Genomic DNA, 15,658 nt, shown 5'->3' on the forward strand with positions numbered 1-15,658 from the left:
CCTTTCTTGGGTACAATGAAGTACGGGCTGTAGAAGCCGATCTTCATATCGGCTGGAGGGACCGGCTCGATCGCGTCCTTCGCCAGTAGGACTGCGATCTCTGACCTGAGCACAGGGGCATTGTCCTCCAAAACACGGGTGAACAGAATGCCCTTGAAAGCAGGGGGGCGCCGGGCGAACTGAATCGCATAGCCGAGTCTGAAGGTACGGATGAGCGAGACGGGCTGGGAAGCGTTAACCAGGCTCCCAGAGACCGAGCAAGCGGGACCAACGGCACCACAGACGTACCCGGGGTGGGGAAGCGCGGCGGAATGCAGGGACCCGACTCGGACAGCACAGCGGCCCGAAGTGGGGTCTGAGTGTGTGGTACAGCACATACCTGCTTCCGTCGAAGGGCAGAGTGAGTGTGCGGAGGCGTCAGTGCGTCCAGGACACAGCCACTGCTGCCTGCTGGCGATGAAAGAGGGGCTCGGGAGTGACCAGGCATGGCCCGTGGGTCAGTTGTGGAACAAAAAGAAAAGGAAACAAAAGATTCTCCGCCCGGCCCTCCACCGGGGGAAGGAGTGGCGCCTTCGCCATCTCCTGAAGAACAACTTGATCCACCTCTGGGCCGCCCGTCTCAGGGTCGTTTGCACCGTCACTTGCCTCCTGGTTTGGCAGCGGCCTGGACGGGCGGGGTCGGCTTCCTACGGCTTGCTCCACGCTGAGGCCTAGATGGTTGCTGCTGCTGGGGCTTAGCGGGAGCGGAGGACGCCGCAGAAGGCCGACCTCGGCGACGAGTAGACAGAGGGTCTGCGGCCGGCGGACGGGTGGGAGCAGCAGCAGTCCGCCGGGGCAGGATGTGCCGGATGGCCTCCGTCTTCTTCTGAGCGGCCGAGAACTGCTGGGCAAAGCTCTCGACCGCGTCGCCGAACAACCCAACCTGGGAAAGAGGGGCATATTTATCGGTGTCCCTCATATCCACCAGGTTGAGCCAAAGGTGGCGCTCCTGGACCACCAAGGTGGACATCGCCTGACCGACTGAACGTGCGGTTTCCTTCGTCGGCGAGGTCGGTTGCCACACGGAGCTCCCGGAAGAGCTCTGGGTCAGAACCACCCTTGTTCATGTCCATGAGCGCCTGGGCCTGGTGGACCTGCAAGAGCGCCATGGCATGGAGGGCGGAAGCAGCCTGTCCACAGGCCTTGTAAGCCTTCGCCGTTAGACCGGACGAAAACTTACAGGCCTTGGACGGGAGGCGTGGATTACCCCGCCAAGAGGAGGCGGACGCCGGACACAGTTGCATCGCGACTGCCCGCTCCACTGGGGGGATATCTACATACCCCTTAGCTGCCCCATCGTCGAGGGTGGCGAGGGGGGAGGAGCCACTAGAACGGCTTCGGGCACTATACGGTGCCTTCCACGTCCTAGAAAGCTCCTCATGCACCTCCGGAAAGAAAGGTACCGGGGCGGCGCACTGAGAACCAGCACGGCCCGCCCAGAGAAACCAATCGTCCAACCGAGAAGGTTCGGGACATGGTGGAGGGTTCCACGCAAGCCCAACCTTCTCGGCGGCCCGGGAAAGCATAGCCGCCCATTCTGGATCGGTCTCGGACAACGCTACACGCCCCGAGAGGGGCAACGCAGCCGAGTCGTTATCTCCAGAGGACTGAAGCTCCCCCTCCGATGCTGCTATCGACATCTGGTCATCAGCTGGAGCCCCAAAGGAAACGGTTGGTCGTTCCGGAGAAGGACCAAGACGTTCACTAAGGGACTCCAATGGCAGCAGCGCTTGTGAGGCGTGTGGGGCCCGCGGAGGTTGACTCGACGGGGAAGCCCTCACGGTAATCCTCAGATCACCCTGGTCATGCACCGAAGTAGGTCTATTCTGCGGGGCAGAATAAACACTAGATCGGGGCATAGGCGAGGGGACTGCACCTCCCTTGAGGTAAGCGAGTCTCGATCTAAGCGCTGAGATAGTCATATTCCCGCAATGGGAACATGAACTATCCACAAAAGCTGCCTCAGCGTGTTGAATGCCCAAACACGAGATGCAACTATTGTGGCCATCTGCTGGCGCCAGGGTACGACGGCATCCAGAAACGCACAAGCGGAATGACATCTTGAAAAAGATGCAGGGTCACGCTTGTGTTGCTCTTTTAGTAAAAATAAAAAAGATTGAAAAACACTCTCTTAGTGCTGAGGCACCCAGGGGTAGCCGCGGTGTGAATAACCACACACAGGGGAAACGCCCACCGAACTGACACACACACACAAACACAAACAATAGTGCTGTGAAAACAGCAGTTGTAAGCTGCAATGCTCGCGGCCACCGCTGATCGCGCCGTCACACCAACACTACAAGCAGAGAGTAGATCTCCTTTGAAGTCTTCAAAGCGCTGAATTCTCGTTGACAGAAGTCTCACGGAAGCTCGGCTCCGAAGTGAAAGACAATGTGTGCGTGCGCCCGCTTCCTGTTTATACCCGCGCTGCGGGGCGGGGGCGCGTGACGCGATTCACGCACGCCAACGTTCATTGGCTCGTTCTGTAGACACTCGAAGTTGATAGGGCTCCCTGAAGTGATCCCAATTACGTCGTCACGTCGACGTTACGTCGAACGTGAGCAACTGAAAGGGAACCAGGTATATATAGACAGGGTTAACAAGGGTAATGGGACACAGGTGGACGTAATCAGGCATTATGAGTCCAGGCAATGGGTTGTGGGTATTACAGTTCATGATGGGACCATAGACTGTAAAAAAATATGGACGTAGTGTCCGTGATGTCACCCGTAGTTTTCTGAAGAGCATTTTTGAAGCCTAAAGTGGGAAACCCATCTTGGCCTTGCGTCACTCCCGGATAACAGAAAATGGGCAAAGAGGCTGAGGAGCCTGGCTATCTGAAATCACGCCCACCTAGCTCGACGTGATCGAGTTAGCTTATGCTACTGACAGTACCAAGTCTGCGACTGCACAGGGCCTCGCACTAAAGTGACAGTTCATGATGTAAAGCCAATTAAAAGTTCCTATTTTTGCCCTTCGAAATATTATAATAGTTAAAAGACATGGCTACAAGTGAGACTGTGTATCGTGATTCTGTACTATTCTGCTAGTTGAAAATGTATTATGCAGTAACTTAATATTACTCTGAGAGAGTGTGTGTGACAGTGATTTATGTGCATACATGTCAGTCACTCTTTTTTTATAGTCTATGGTCCGTCAGCGCAGCATCGCTCGTCAAGTTCGTAGAGAGCTTATTCAGTCCATTTTAAATTCTGATTTTGGCCGCTTCTCAAATGGGTTAAACCATAGATATATTGCCTATGAAGTTCAAGTAAATGCGCTAGAAAACCCGCGCTCATTCAAGGATGTGCATTTATTGCATGGACGGAGAAAGCGCCGACACCTGCAGGATTTCACCTGACGGTACATAAGCATATTATAATCTATCTGTTCCGTGAGAGCAGAACGAACGAGCCTTTATTGACGTTTTTAAATCTGAAAACTCCAAAAAAGCAACGAAATTGTCAGACATCCATTAGTGCATGTTCACAAAGGAAAACAACTGAAATACAACGCTGGTTGTTCTCTCGAACGATACTCGACGACAACGACGGAATCCTGAGCCGTGGGCGAAGTAATGGGTGTATTAAATTGTATGAAATAATCCCGAAAAAAACACAAAACACTGCAGAGATGGCAAGTTCAGCAGCTAACATATGCTGAGGTGAAGTGACGGCTAGTAACAGCAGACAAAGCATTGACATCAGCGGCAATCCACCTGTCACTCAAGTGGCCACACCCTTAATTATGCAGAACTTTAAATATTAATCAACTAAACAGATGAGTTATAAAAAAATTCACCCCCCTCACAGTTGTTATGAAGGGCAAAATTAGCTGTATAGACCAAAGCCACATAGAGAACCAGGCTGTAAACATGTTTTTTTCTGCTGTAAAGTTGGTAATTTTAACATGGGGGAGATACAGATTTGACTCACTTGTGCAGCCAGCCTCAAGCGGCCAGTCAATGAATTGCAGTTTAACTCACTTCCGTGTTGGTTTCAAGAGAGAGGCGGGGAGGTTGCCGCTTGGATGGGACTGACAGTAGTCTGTGATGGAGTGCCCCCTGGTGGCTCTTAACGGCACCCCAGCTGGTGACCATGACATAGCTCTTCTCTTCTTTCAGTTCTTGCGGTTAATTTACAGTATATTTTGCTTCAGGAAATGACAACTATTGGCCAGAATGCATTGTTTTCTGCATTATATTACTGTTTTAATGGAAAACAGTATGTTACTTTAAAAAATTGTCCTTTTTAACAGCGTTCTTTTTTTTTCTTCTTCTTTTTTTTTTTACAGTGTTTCAGTTTTTCGCTCTCTGGCCTCCCAACTCAGCGGTGCCCCCAGTAGACTCCTTAACTCCTGACAGCCATTTATGCATTATTTAACAAACTTTTGTAAAATCTGTCTGCTAAGGACACAGGGTGTCCAATCCTGCTTCTGGAGGGCCACTGTCCGACAGAGATTAGTTTATGCTAGATTATGGTGCAAACAGGGATGCCTGCAGGATTCTACGGAGCCCCTAAATTTGGGATAGGAGAATAAAAAATTTTCGGGTTCTCTCGCAGAACTTTTGCGTTCCCCCGAGAAACTTTGCATTTCCTCGCAAAGATATTTGCATTCCCTCGCGAAACTTTGTGTTCCCTCGCAACACCTGTTGTGAGCTCGGACAAACACTTCCTGTTTGATATCCTGTTGGCAGTGTTTCAGACAGCTCCGTACGTTAACATGGAGCTGTTCATAGTGTTTGAACTTGGACTCACAACAGGTTTTCCAAGGGAATGAAAAGTTTTACGAGGGAACGCATATATCTTTGTGAGGGAATGCAAAAGTTTTCAAACTAAAACGCAAAGCATCTCACGAAGGAGATGCAAGAGCAAGAGAAGGCAAAAGATTTGAAAAATATTTTTTTCTCCCATTAATATTTTTTTCCACCACCATGTCCCTTTAGGTTTAGGGGCTCCGTAGAAATAGAACTTGACCACTTAACGAAGAAAAAACTGCCTCTAAGAGTTGCTTCAAAAGGAACTTTTGAAGTACTATTGTTAACCTTACATAACAATATCTCTTATTGCAGGCAAAAGATGATTGATTACTGGCAAAGATGACTGATAACTGATTACTTTTCTTTACAAAGAATAATTGAAATAAAACTCTCAAGGGATTAGGTCTTCTCTTTTATTAAACACTTTTCAAAAATGGTGTTCCACAATTCTGCCCTGTGCAGCTCTTACACTAGGTTGGGTCCAAGTGCACTGGCTAGAAGTCATCATCAGGCTGCACCTCCACCACAGGGGTCCTTTCCTTTCTGATGGTGGCAATGTTGTGAAGTATGGCACTTGCAACAATAATGTTGCAGGCCCTGTCAGATGCAACCCTCAGACTTTTCAGACACTGAAATTTTCCCTTTAGTTGCTTCCCTTTAGTTAATCTTCCCTGGCTAGAGCTGCATTGTAACAGATCATGCCAAATCGTCATCAATCAAATCCAGCTAACTGAGTTAGCGACGTATTAAGAATGGACGTAGTGATTAGCTGCATATAAAAGGCTAACATAGCATATTTCAACATCATTATATGACTAAAATCCACATTAGATCGCGATCGGAAGTTAATACAAACACTCGATGGTGGTTGAAAGTGAATTTTGAGTAAAAGCGTAATATACATTTTTTAAATTGTGTTATGTAGTTTGATGCTAATTGTAGCTCTAATGCGCCTGTTGTTCCAGGAGCTATTCTATTCCATAAACTAATTTGTTAAAATAATTCTCATAAGGTCCCAAGTATATACTTCAGATAATAGGTGGAATAATGTATAGCGGGATCAAAGTGTTGTGGGCAAGCCATGTAATGCCAGAATAAAGGTGAATAATGGCTGAATACAAGCAAAAGAATAATGATAAATGTCATACCAACAGAGGTGTAAAAGGTTCATCAAGTGAGAACAATAGAAACATGAATGGGGCAGTTCTCCTCGCCAGACATTGGACAATAGACTGCAAATGGGTGTTTACAGGGCAAAAAAAAATAAAAAAAATAATTTATTAACTTACATCTTATCAGCATGCTAAGGGTGTGCAGCGGAGCCAGTATCTGTATCTGTAACAATCTCAAAATTATTTATTCTGTAGCTGTATTCGGATGAAACCGGAAGTGGGCGGGGCTTAACCCGGAAGTTCGTGAAAAGTTTACAAAAACAGAACAAAATTCTGTTGTCGTTTAACAAATATACCTTGTATAACGTAATAAATTATTATTTTTATTATAATTATACATTTCTTTAAATATCTTCTAATTTAAACAATACAAGATGTTAATGAAAAAAAAACAGAAGTTGAAAGAAAGTATTCAGTAGTTGAAAACTGCCTAAATAAATGTTACATGCATAAATGTAAATCTGAACAAATTAAACCTAAATTACGGACCCTCAGTCCTTAACTTAGTCACATTTTTCTATTTGATTTCTAAATATCACTGAAATTTGCAAAGTTTATCATTCAAAAAACATTTGAACATTTGAAATGAGTACATTCATTTCTAAATACAGATTCTTAAAGCAGATTCAGTTTTAAAACATGTTAATGCATCAGAAACTTCTTGAAAATGTGTAAATGCAAGCTGAATCAAAAGACATAGAGGAAGTCTTGACCGATGTAGAAAAACAATGTCTCCAGCTGTGGTGAAAAGCCGTTTGGATGAGACACTTGTAGAAAATGGTCACGTTTTTCAAGGCAATATGTGTCGGTGCAGGATTTTTAGCTGCCTGTTTATTGCTACTGGATCTGATATCAGTGACACAGAGCAGATCTCACTGAGGTAGCATTATATGGCAACACTGGCAGTCATCTGAAATGTGGAACGGTAAGTTGGATTGCTGCTCTTCTGGGTCATAGTTGACATTGCACCCCAAAACAGATCGAGCTGACTCATTCATGGTTGGATCAGTAGTAGTTGATGAAGCAGCTGGCTGGCTCTCTATCATCTCATGCTCGACTTAAGCGGAAACACTTTCCTTCAGCCTGCTAAAATATGCATTGCTGAAAAAGATATTTGGGCCTTCTTTTGAATCTGGGGTCCAAAAGCATTGCCTTGAATTATGGGCCAGTCGGGTCGTGAAATACTGACTGAAACCGTGAATCAAGATCTGTTTTCAGTATGAAAACCATAGGCCAGCATCATCAGTCACAAAATAGCCCACTGAGAATGTCTTCTTCGCCCTTGTCTGGCAAGTATGCAGCATCTTATCAAGATGTTCCTGAATGTTGGCAGCACTGCAATCCTCATTTACATACCTCTGCATTTAGCTTTTGGGACAACTTTACGAGAAAAGTGAGTACGGGAAGGTATTTTGTAGTGAGGTGCAACAACTTTGAGGAGATTATTTAAGCCAGCATTTTCCACCGGTCTGATTCGCCTTTTTTCTTTTCCTTATGTTCGTTGTCCGTGTGGTTTGTTGTCTCGGAGCACATGGCTTTGTTTTGACAGTTCGCCATGATCTCCGCTGTCATTGTGGTTGATTTGTTTCCCCATTTGATTTTACTTCCTGCTCAGTACCCGCACCTGTTATTGATTACCTTCTTTGTTAATTCCCCTATTTATTCTCCTTGTGTCATCTGTCTTGTGCCAGGTTGTTGTGATTGCTTCCCGCTACGCTTCAACACAGCCTGTTAATATTTAACTCAAGTCGTGTCTTGTTCAATTCTGTTTTGAGGCTCCAGTGCCAGTTGTTTTCCCTGTTTGTTTTCTTTTGTGCATCATCTTCTGTCGATCTCTCCAGGCCTTCTCTCTGCTGCCGGCTGGGTTACAGCTCACTGGTCCCGTCTTCCCACTCCAGTCTATTAACTATCATCAGCGTGCAATCTCGCCACCGCCCCTCTGCCTGGCGCCCTGCTGTTCTCCCGGTGCGTGAGCTTTGCGCTCTGCTTTGCCATATAAGGAGATGTTTTTCTATTGCATTTTTTAGGCCTGTTATTCAGTCAAACTGTTGTTTGAGCCTGCAAATGAATCCCGTCTTGACTGGTATAAGTATGGCAATAAATCATTGCAAATCATTTCACCAATGGCATAGGTAATGTTAATAGCAGCAGGGTGATAGCAGCATTTTATTTCATATTTGGAGAAGAGGCAGCACTGGTGCATGGTTCTGTGCTTTGAGAAGGCCTGGGCTTCAGAGCTGGTGATATGGCAATAGAGTGTTTGAAATGCAACGTAAATAGTGTTTACGCATAACAGATGTATTCAGATATTTGGTATCTTTCCCCTCTGCTAATTGTTTTGCGCAGGTTGCACACCTCCTTTGTTTTTTTCTGTTCTGCAAACAGTCAAATGAGTCCATATCACTTCGTTTTCTCCTACCAGATGAAGCTGTGTATGTTTTGTCAGCTAGGGATTGCTCTCCCTCATCATCCATTTTGTCAACATAAAAGCACAAAAATATGTTTGTTCGTTTGTTTGTTTGTTTTTTGTCTGAAAAATGTCAGTTGCAACTAATCGAGTCGTTAGTTGTTTTCTTTCCAGAAGATGAATGCGGCTGCTTTAAGAAAATGCTCCTATTAGTCAGAAGCCTGCTCCATCTGCTGCACATCTGCTTCACAGTAGTAGTATTAAAGGTGCAGTCTGTAAGAATGGACGACACGGGTTGCCAGTATGAGCACACACAACAGGAACGAGCGCAAATGACAATGAAAATTGGCAACATGCAGTTATCATACAGACCAAAACAAAAACAAATGTTCCAGCCTGGAAACACACATTTCAAAGTAAAATAACTGGCTGTAGAAGTGTTTTTCAGAGAAACGAGTATGTGAACTTAGCATGTTTCTTCAATATACGCAAACATATTATGGTATTTTTATGCTTTAGTAGAGTGAAAAAAATTACATACAGCACCTTTAACATTAAGCGACATGGCATCTGACGCACAGAAGCCAATGGCACGTCGCTATGCTTAGTGGCACATCCGGTACAGTATGCTAAAGCAGTATTTTGAAGGAGAGTCATTTATTTGTTTTTTCAAGCAGATAAACATTTGTAAATGTCTTAATGTTACAAATGGCTGCAGCAATGGAGGCAGCAGGATCTAATTGCAGGCAGGGGGCGGAGGAAGACAGAACTGAACTAATTAACAGACTAACCAAACACTGATCAGAACAGAAATCAAAACAAACTGACAATGTGACACTTACAGTCAAGGGATTCCAGTGGGTTATGTTAAATTTTCACTTCCAGAAAGTGTTGTAAATGACTTGTATTTACACATTCACATACTGTATTTTGTAACAAATAAGAGAGATCTACAAATTATGTGTAACACATTTACAAGCAGAGGTGTAAAGTCCAGGGGTCAGAAAGTAAAAGTCCTGCCATATATTTATTACACCCATGAACTCAGCCAGCTGATTTCACTAATTAGTTCTATCTCCTGGCTGAAATACTGTGCTAATTAGCAAATCCAGGTGATTGGAACTAAATACTGAGGAGGACTTGTTACTTTCTGAACCCGGACTTTATATCTCTGTTATCTCTGTTTACAAGTGATGAATAGTTTACACTTTAGATTAAGGGATGCAAAAAAGCTTTGTAAATTATTGTCTAATGTATTTACACGTCTATAACAGGTGATAAACCCTTTGTACTGAAGTGTAAGTGCTGACTGGTGAGGGTGCAGATAGCCGTCTTCTTTTACACGCATGTCATGGCGTCTTTAAATGCTGTGTACCTGATGTAAGCTGCAGTGGAAGGTAAAACCGGTTCATATTATCACTAGATCCCACACACTTCACACAGAACCAAAGTCTGCGCTGATGAGTGAAAGGATTTAACATAACCCATTGGAATCACCTGACTGTAAGGCATTTATAAATGTCTACCGCTTGAAAACAAATAAATTACTCTTCTTCAAAATACTGCTTTAGCATACCTGCATGTTTGTGCTTTTGAACACAGACCAGCTTACAACTTAATAAATCAATAAATGATATACTGAACGGTTTGTTCATCATGTGTCCATGATTAACCATTGATATATTGATATAATACTAAAACATTTTTGAGGTGTATAGCCTACTTCAATGATTTATAAGGCATAAATAATGTATCAACTAATAACGTATCAACCATCTACTAATGATCTATTTGATTTATTTAATGATTTACACATTTAAGATAAATGAAAACACATTTGTAAATCATTAGCATAACACATTAATCATTTATGAACGTATCATGTTTTGTAAATGATTAGTTTATCATTATCTGATAACTTATAAATGACTTATAACTGAACATTATTATAAAGTGTTACCCTCTGATTTAAAGCCAAACAAAAAAGAAAACAAACCACTTTGAAATACATGAATTTATAGAGCAGATGAGAAATAATATAGTACAGTTATTGGGCCCTATCTTGCACCCAGCGCAAGTGACTTTGTACACCGACGCATCATTCCTATTTTGCACCCGCGCAAAGCGGACTTTTCCCTCCACAGAAGCACGTCGGTAAGTTAGGAAATACACTTGCGCTCCCGGGGGCGGTTCAGCGCAAAGAGGAGGCGTGTTCCGGCGCAAACGTTCCTTCTTGCTATTTTGCAGGTTTAGAAAACAATTGCACCACTAACCAGGAAAAAATTGTTTAAAGTCAGTGGCGCGTTGCGCATGTTATTCATATGCTATTTTAAGGGCGCATGCTTGGCCAAAATACACTTTGATTCTCTCATCTAGAAGCAGCAGTTTTCATTTTTGCAAATCATACATTATTACGATAGATAGATAGATAGATAGATAGATAGATAGATAGATAGATAGATAGATAGATAGATAGATAGATAGATAGATAGATAGATAGATAGATAGATAGATAGATAGATAGATAGATAGATAGACAGATAGATAGACAGACAGACAGACAGACAGACAGACAGACAATTTATTATAAAAGCATACATCTAGCTTACACATATACCCAAATTATCATACGCCTGTTTAACCGAAGTTAATTTGGGTGGGTTTCTCCATTTCAATGTAACTTCTCTCTTTTACGGCCGTGACGAGAGCGTTGCTCTCCTTGGCTGTGAACCGCTCCTGGCGCGCGCCTGGCAAATCCGCCATTACAATAGCAATCCGCTCTGGAAAAAGCGCGTCTGCTCTTAAAGGGAATGTGAGATGACGCTCTGATTGGTTTATTTCACGTTATGCCCAAACCACACCTATGAATAATGAAGCTACTTCAGACCAACCCATTTTAGATTTGCTCCTGGCGCAAGAGTCATTTATCCCGCCGGGAAAATAGCAACAGCGCCGAGACCCGCCCACAAAATTACTTGCGCTTTGCGCTTGACACTTTGCGTTTCAGATCTTTAAAATAGGGCCCTTTATGTTGGAATTGTTTTTGTTGTCATTGGAATGACGTGAAGCTCGCAGTATCCATTACATTTTTTTAGGATCAAATAAGAAGTTTCTCTTTGACTGCATCCTCATAGCTTTCCATCATTCTTTATGGTTAAACTGCATCAGTACATAATTGGCAGTCTGCACATGTGTGGCAGATGAAATTCAGCCTTTCGCTCTCTGGCCTCCCGAACCAACGGTGCCCTCCAGTGGACTCCATAGCTCCTGACAGCCCACACTCCTCATGACCACGTGGCCCGTGGCCAGACGCCCAGTTCTGGTAGCAGCCTGCTTCTCTGTTCTTTATCCAGAACCAGAAGTTGAAGGTGCAGGTGTAACGGAGACCCAGCCATACATGAGAAGTGGAGGCCTGGATGGCTCTTCTCGCTGCCCTGTTCTGAAGCTCCTCACTGTGAATGGAGACCAGGTCCACATGGTGCTTTCTGCAGTAACTCACAGCTTCAGTCCACGTCAGGTTCTCACGGACCAGAATCAGGTTATCTTTGGAATAGTTTGACAAAAATGTTTCTTAAAAGATCCTCTTAAGTTCTTAAGACCATTAGCGAGTGTAATACAACAGTTAAATATTAAGTAACTTACATTTTAGATGCAATATTGTTACTTTATCAACATTTGCTTAACCAGTACAATGTTTTGTTCCTGAATAAATCTGTGTTTTTGAACAAATTAGTTGAATCATTGTATCAAATGATTAATTTAATATAAAGTGGGACCAATGCATTTATTGTGTACATAGCCTACATGTTTTTTACATTGTACACACATATATATATATTATATATATATATATATATATATATATATATATATATATATATATATATAAACCTGCATGTAATTACAGCTGTCATTTCTTTAATTACACCCCCATATCCCACCAAACCTGTCTCTAACATTACCCGTATCCCACCTCAATAGCAGCTAAAGAGTTTTGCAATACAATATGAAAACAATAAGTACATTGTACTTATTTTTTTATGTAAGTACATAGTTAAAGACACCTAATATAAAGTGTGACCGAATCATTCAGTGCCTACTGGGGCAGTTGTGGCTTAAGGGTTAGAGAGTCAGGCTTGTAACCCGAAGGTCACGGGTTTGAGTCTCAGTTAATGAACAGCGCTCTCTTCCACTCTCATTACCCACAACTGAGGTGCCATTGAACAAGGCACTTGGATGGGTGAAATGCAGAGCACAAATTCCGAGTATGGGACACCATACTTGGCTACATGTCACGGCACTTTAATGTAATATGCAGAAATAGTAACTGAAAAATCCCCACCACTAATGCAGTCAGTCTAATGAGAGTTTGTCTAGAACAGGCACTCAAGTGAATGAATGACACAAACAATAATAAAAAATAAATAAATTCTAAACAGATTCTAAATTCTAAACTGCATAAAAAATATTCCCAGTGAGTGTATCTCTCACCTTTCTCTGGACCTGTAATGAGTATTTGTGTTGGTTGACTGCTTGTATTTTCACCCTCAGTTGTGTTTTGAGCTGGTATGTGCTGTGTTGTTGTTCCTGCTCCAGGAGTAGCTGTGAGTGAGAACCTTTTGGTTAATAAATTGCATAGTTAAAGGGTTAGTTCACCCAAAAAGGAAAAATTTCTGTCAGTAATTACTCACCCTCATGTTGTTCCAACCCCGTAAGACTTTAGTTCATCTTCTGAACACAAATTAAGATATTTTTGATGAAATCTGAGAGTTGGCTCACTCCTTCAGGCTGCTAGGTAATTGCATCTGCCGGTCCAGAAAAGTTAGTAAAGATATCGTTAAAATAGTCCAAGTGACTACAGTGGCTCAACCTTAAGTTTATCAAGTGACAAGAATACTTTTTGTGCGCAAAAACAAAACAAAAATAACGACTTTATTCAGCTATTCATTTTCTTCTGTGTGGGCCTCTGACGTGAGTTCATGAGAGCAACACGACGCATGCGTGAGAACTGAGAAGATGATGCAGATGGGTCTCGATGTAGTGTTTAAAATGGTTTTAAAGTGTGCATTTCCTGGATGTCCGAATCATGAGAAACCAACGAGAAAACATAAAAGTGCCTTACCAATGCCGCAAAATGAATGGCTTACCTTTCACACTTTCCCATTGTTATATCCTTAATCATCAAATGATCGTGAGCGTCATCTTCTCAGTTCTCACACATGCGTCGTGGCGCTCTCGTGAACTCACGTCAGAGGCCCACACAGGAGAAAATGAATAGTTGAATAAAGTCTCTTTTTTTTTTTTTTTTTTTACAAAAAGTATTCTCATCGCTTGATAAATTTAAGGTTGAGCCACTGTAGTCACTTGGACTATTTTAACGATGTTTTTACTAACTTTTCTGGACCGGCAGATGCAATTACCTAGCAGCCTATGAAGGAGTGAGCCAGCTCTCAGATTTCATAAAAAATATCTTAATTTGTGTTCCGAAGATGAACGAAAATCTTGCGGGGTTAAAACAACATGAGGGTGAGTAATTACTGACAGAATTTTCATTTTTGGGTGAACTAACCCTTTAAGGCTTTTGCCTGTAAACGAGGCAGATTACATGCATACTTACAGAGATCAAGTAAACAGATTTCTGAACAGATTTAAAGGCCGCTAAATAGAAAAGGATGAACTCACCACTATGACAGATGAAGGGCTGAGTGGTGTTACATTGAACAACCTTCCATTTTCCTGTCTGATTCACCATCACTGAAACACAGTCCTGGTCTCTTCTGATGTTTCTTAACTGACTTGAATTCCAGAAACGGAAAGAAGAGTTGCTCTGATCCGACCATGACCAAGGGACTTTAAATAGTCCTATCCATACATAATTTTTTTTTTCTAAAGTTTTCTTAACATCATGATTTTTGGAGGATTTTCTGACATTGGCTAGATCAGTGTGGAAGGTTCTGCAATATTCCTGAGCCTCTCTCCAGGATTTTTTCACCTCAATCAGGATACACTTTTTGGTTGTTGCTACAGACAAATGACGAGCGAAAGATGTTAATTTCCACTGATATTAGATAATAATATGGTGGAATTATGCACTTTTATAACAGATTACAAAGATTCATAAAACTGGAGCAATTTTGTATCTGTTATAAATACAGTGGTATGGTAATGCATTACCACAAACTACACAGTAAACTATGTATAAATACAATGTACAGCCAATAGTGCATTAGAAATTCTTACCATCAAAGCATACAAATTGCCTTTGTGAGTCACAGCTAATATTAAACAATTTCCCACTGTTGTCCATTACGGCACAGCCCTCATTATTATTTACATCTGGTTGTTTATTTTTCTCTTCACTGTAACTGTCTGGCAGGGACCAGTGCCATCTGAACACTTCACTTCTATAAAGTCCAATATACACATCAAACGAAACATTTGCAATGGTTTTGAACAAGCTGTTCATCTCGTCTGCATTATTCACAGTCGCCAGGTCAGTGTAATTCTCACGGCAGAATCTCTGAGCCTCAGTCCAGTTCTTTCTGATATTTATGAAGTGATACTGGTGAGATATTTGGCTTGAAGTGAAGGCCAAAAGCCCTGCGGAGAACATATAGGATAAACATGGATTAATGAATGCCTTGAAAAGAAAAGTAAGCATATCATTGTCCATTATAGCAGTAAATGCTAATCAGCAGTTTCGAAAGTCAAGAGAGAAAGTCTGTACTGAAAAGCTTACCCAAGACAGCAAGGAGAATGGACAGCATGATGGTGCAGTGTTCAAGACACCCCAGTGTGTGTTAAAGCATATTACAGTTCTAAACTCACTCTTTCCTTTTAAATGAACAGATCTAGATAAGTAAATGAAAACCACACACCTGTTCCTGTAACTGAAAGAAGCAAACAAGAGTTGTTGATCCTCTAATGTAAACTATCTGTAACATGTATGTTCTTTGTTCCCTCTTTCATTGTGTTTTTGGTTCTGTCATGTGACCTAGTTTTCCTCAGTCTGTTTAATTAGTCATTATATTCACGTGTGTCTTGTTAATTAACTCGTTAGTTCCTTTTGTTTGTTCATGCTTACAAGCCTTCAGTTCTCCCTTTGTTTGTCAGTTCTCGTTAACGTGTGATTTACTCCTGCATTTGTTCCTGTTTCCAGAGTATTGTTATTAAAGTCTATCTCCTGGTATTATTCCTCGTCTTTGTGTACTTATATACCACGTTCCGTCACACTACCTCATGATACAACAAAATAAATGCCATTACTTCCTATGAAACATT

The 15,658-nt window shown here is 42.4% G+C and overlaps 1 protein-coding gene across 1 annotated transcript; it reads right to left on the minus strand.

Moving 5' to 3' along the window:
• Window positions 1–8,701: 8,701 nt before the first annotated feature.
• Window positions 8,702–15,632, minus strand: LOC309484686 (macrophage mannose receptor 1-like). The gene is made up of 5 exons (XM_082151031.1): window positions 15,117–15,632; window positions 14,618–14,977; window positions 14,060–14,398; window positions 12,869–12,979; window positions 8,702–11,920 (listed from the first exon to the last, which is right to left on the minus strand). Exons 1-5 carry the CDS (start codon window positions 15,142–15,144, stop codon window positions 11,532–11,534), a joined length of 1,227 nt encoding a protein of 408 aa, XP_082007157.1. The 5' UTR covers window positions 15,145–15,632; the 3' UTR covers window positions 8,702–11,531.
• Between the last annotated feature and the right edge of the window lie 26 nt (window positions 15,633–15,658).

This window comes from Leuciscus leuciscus (assembly GCF_965113295.1).
Source record: "Leuciscus leuciscus genome assembly, chromosome: 20".
NCBI classification, from domain to species: Eukaryota; Metazoa; Chordata; class Actinopteri; order Cypriniformes; family Leuciscidae; genus Leuciscus; species Leuciscus leuciscus.

What these genes read in the sequence shown, in the direction of transcription:
- LOC309484686 (XM_082151031.1), bottom strand. Translation starts at nt 15,144, where the DNA reads ATGCTGTCCATTCTCCTTGCTGTCTTGG. An exon ending in GCCCTTCATCTGTCATAGTG is followed by an intron (nt 12,980 to 14,059) that starts GTGAGTTCATCC and finishes TCTCACTCACAG; the next exon opens with CTACTCCTGGAGCAGGAACA. An exon ending in CATTACAGGTCCAGAGAAAG is followed by an intron (nt 11,921 to 12,868) that starts GTGAGAGATACA and finishes ACTATTCCAAAG; the next exon opens with ATAACCTGATTCTGGTCCGT.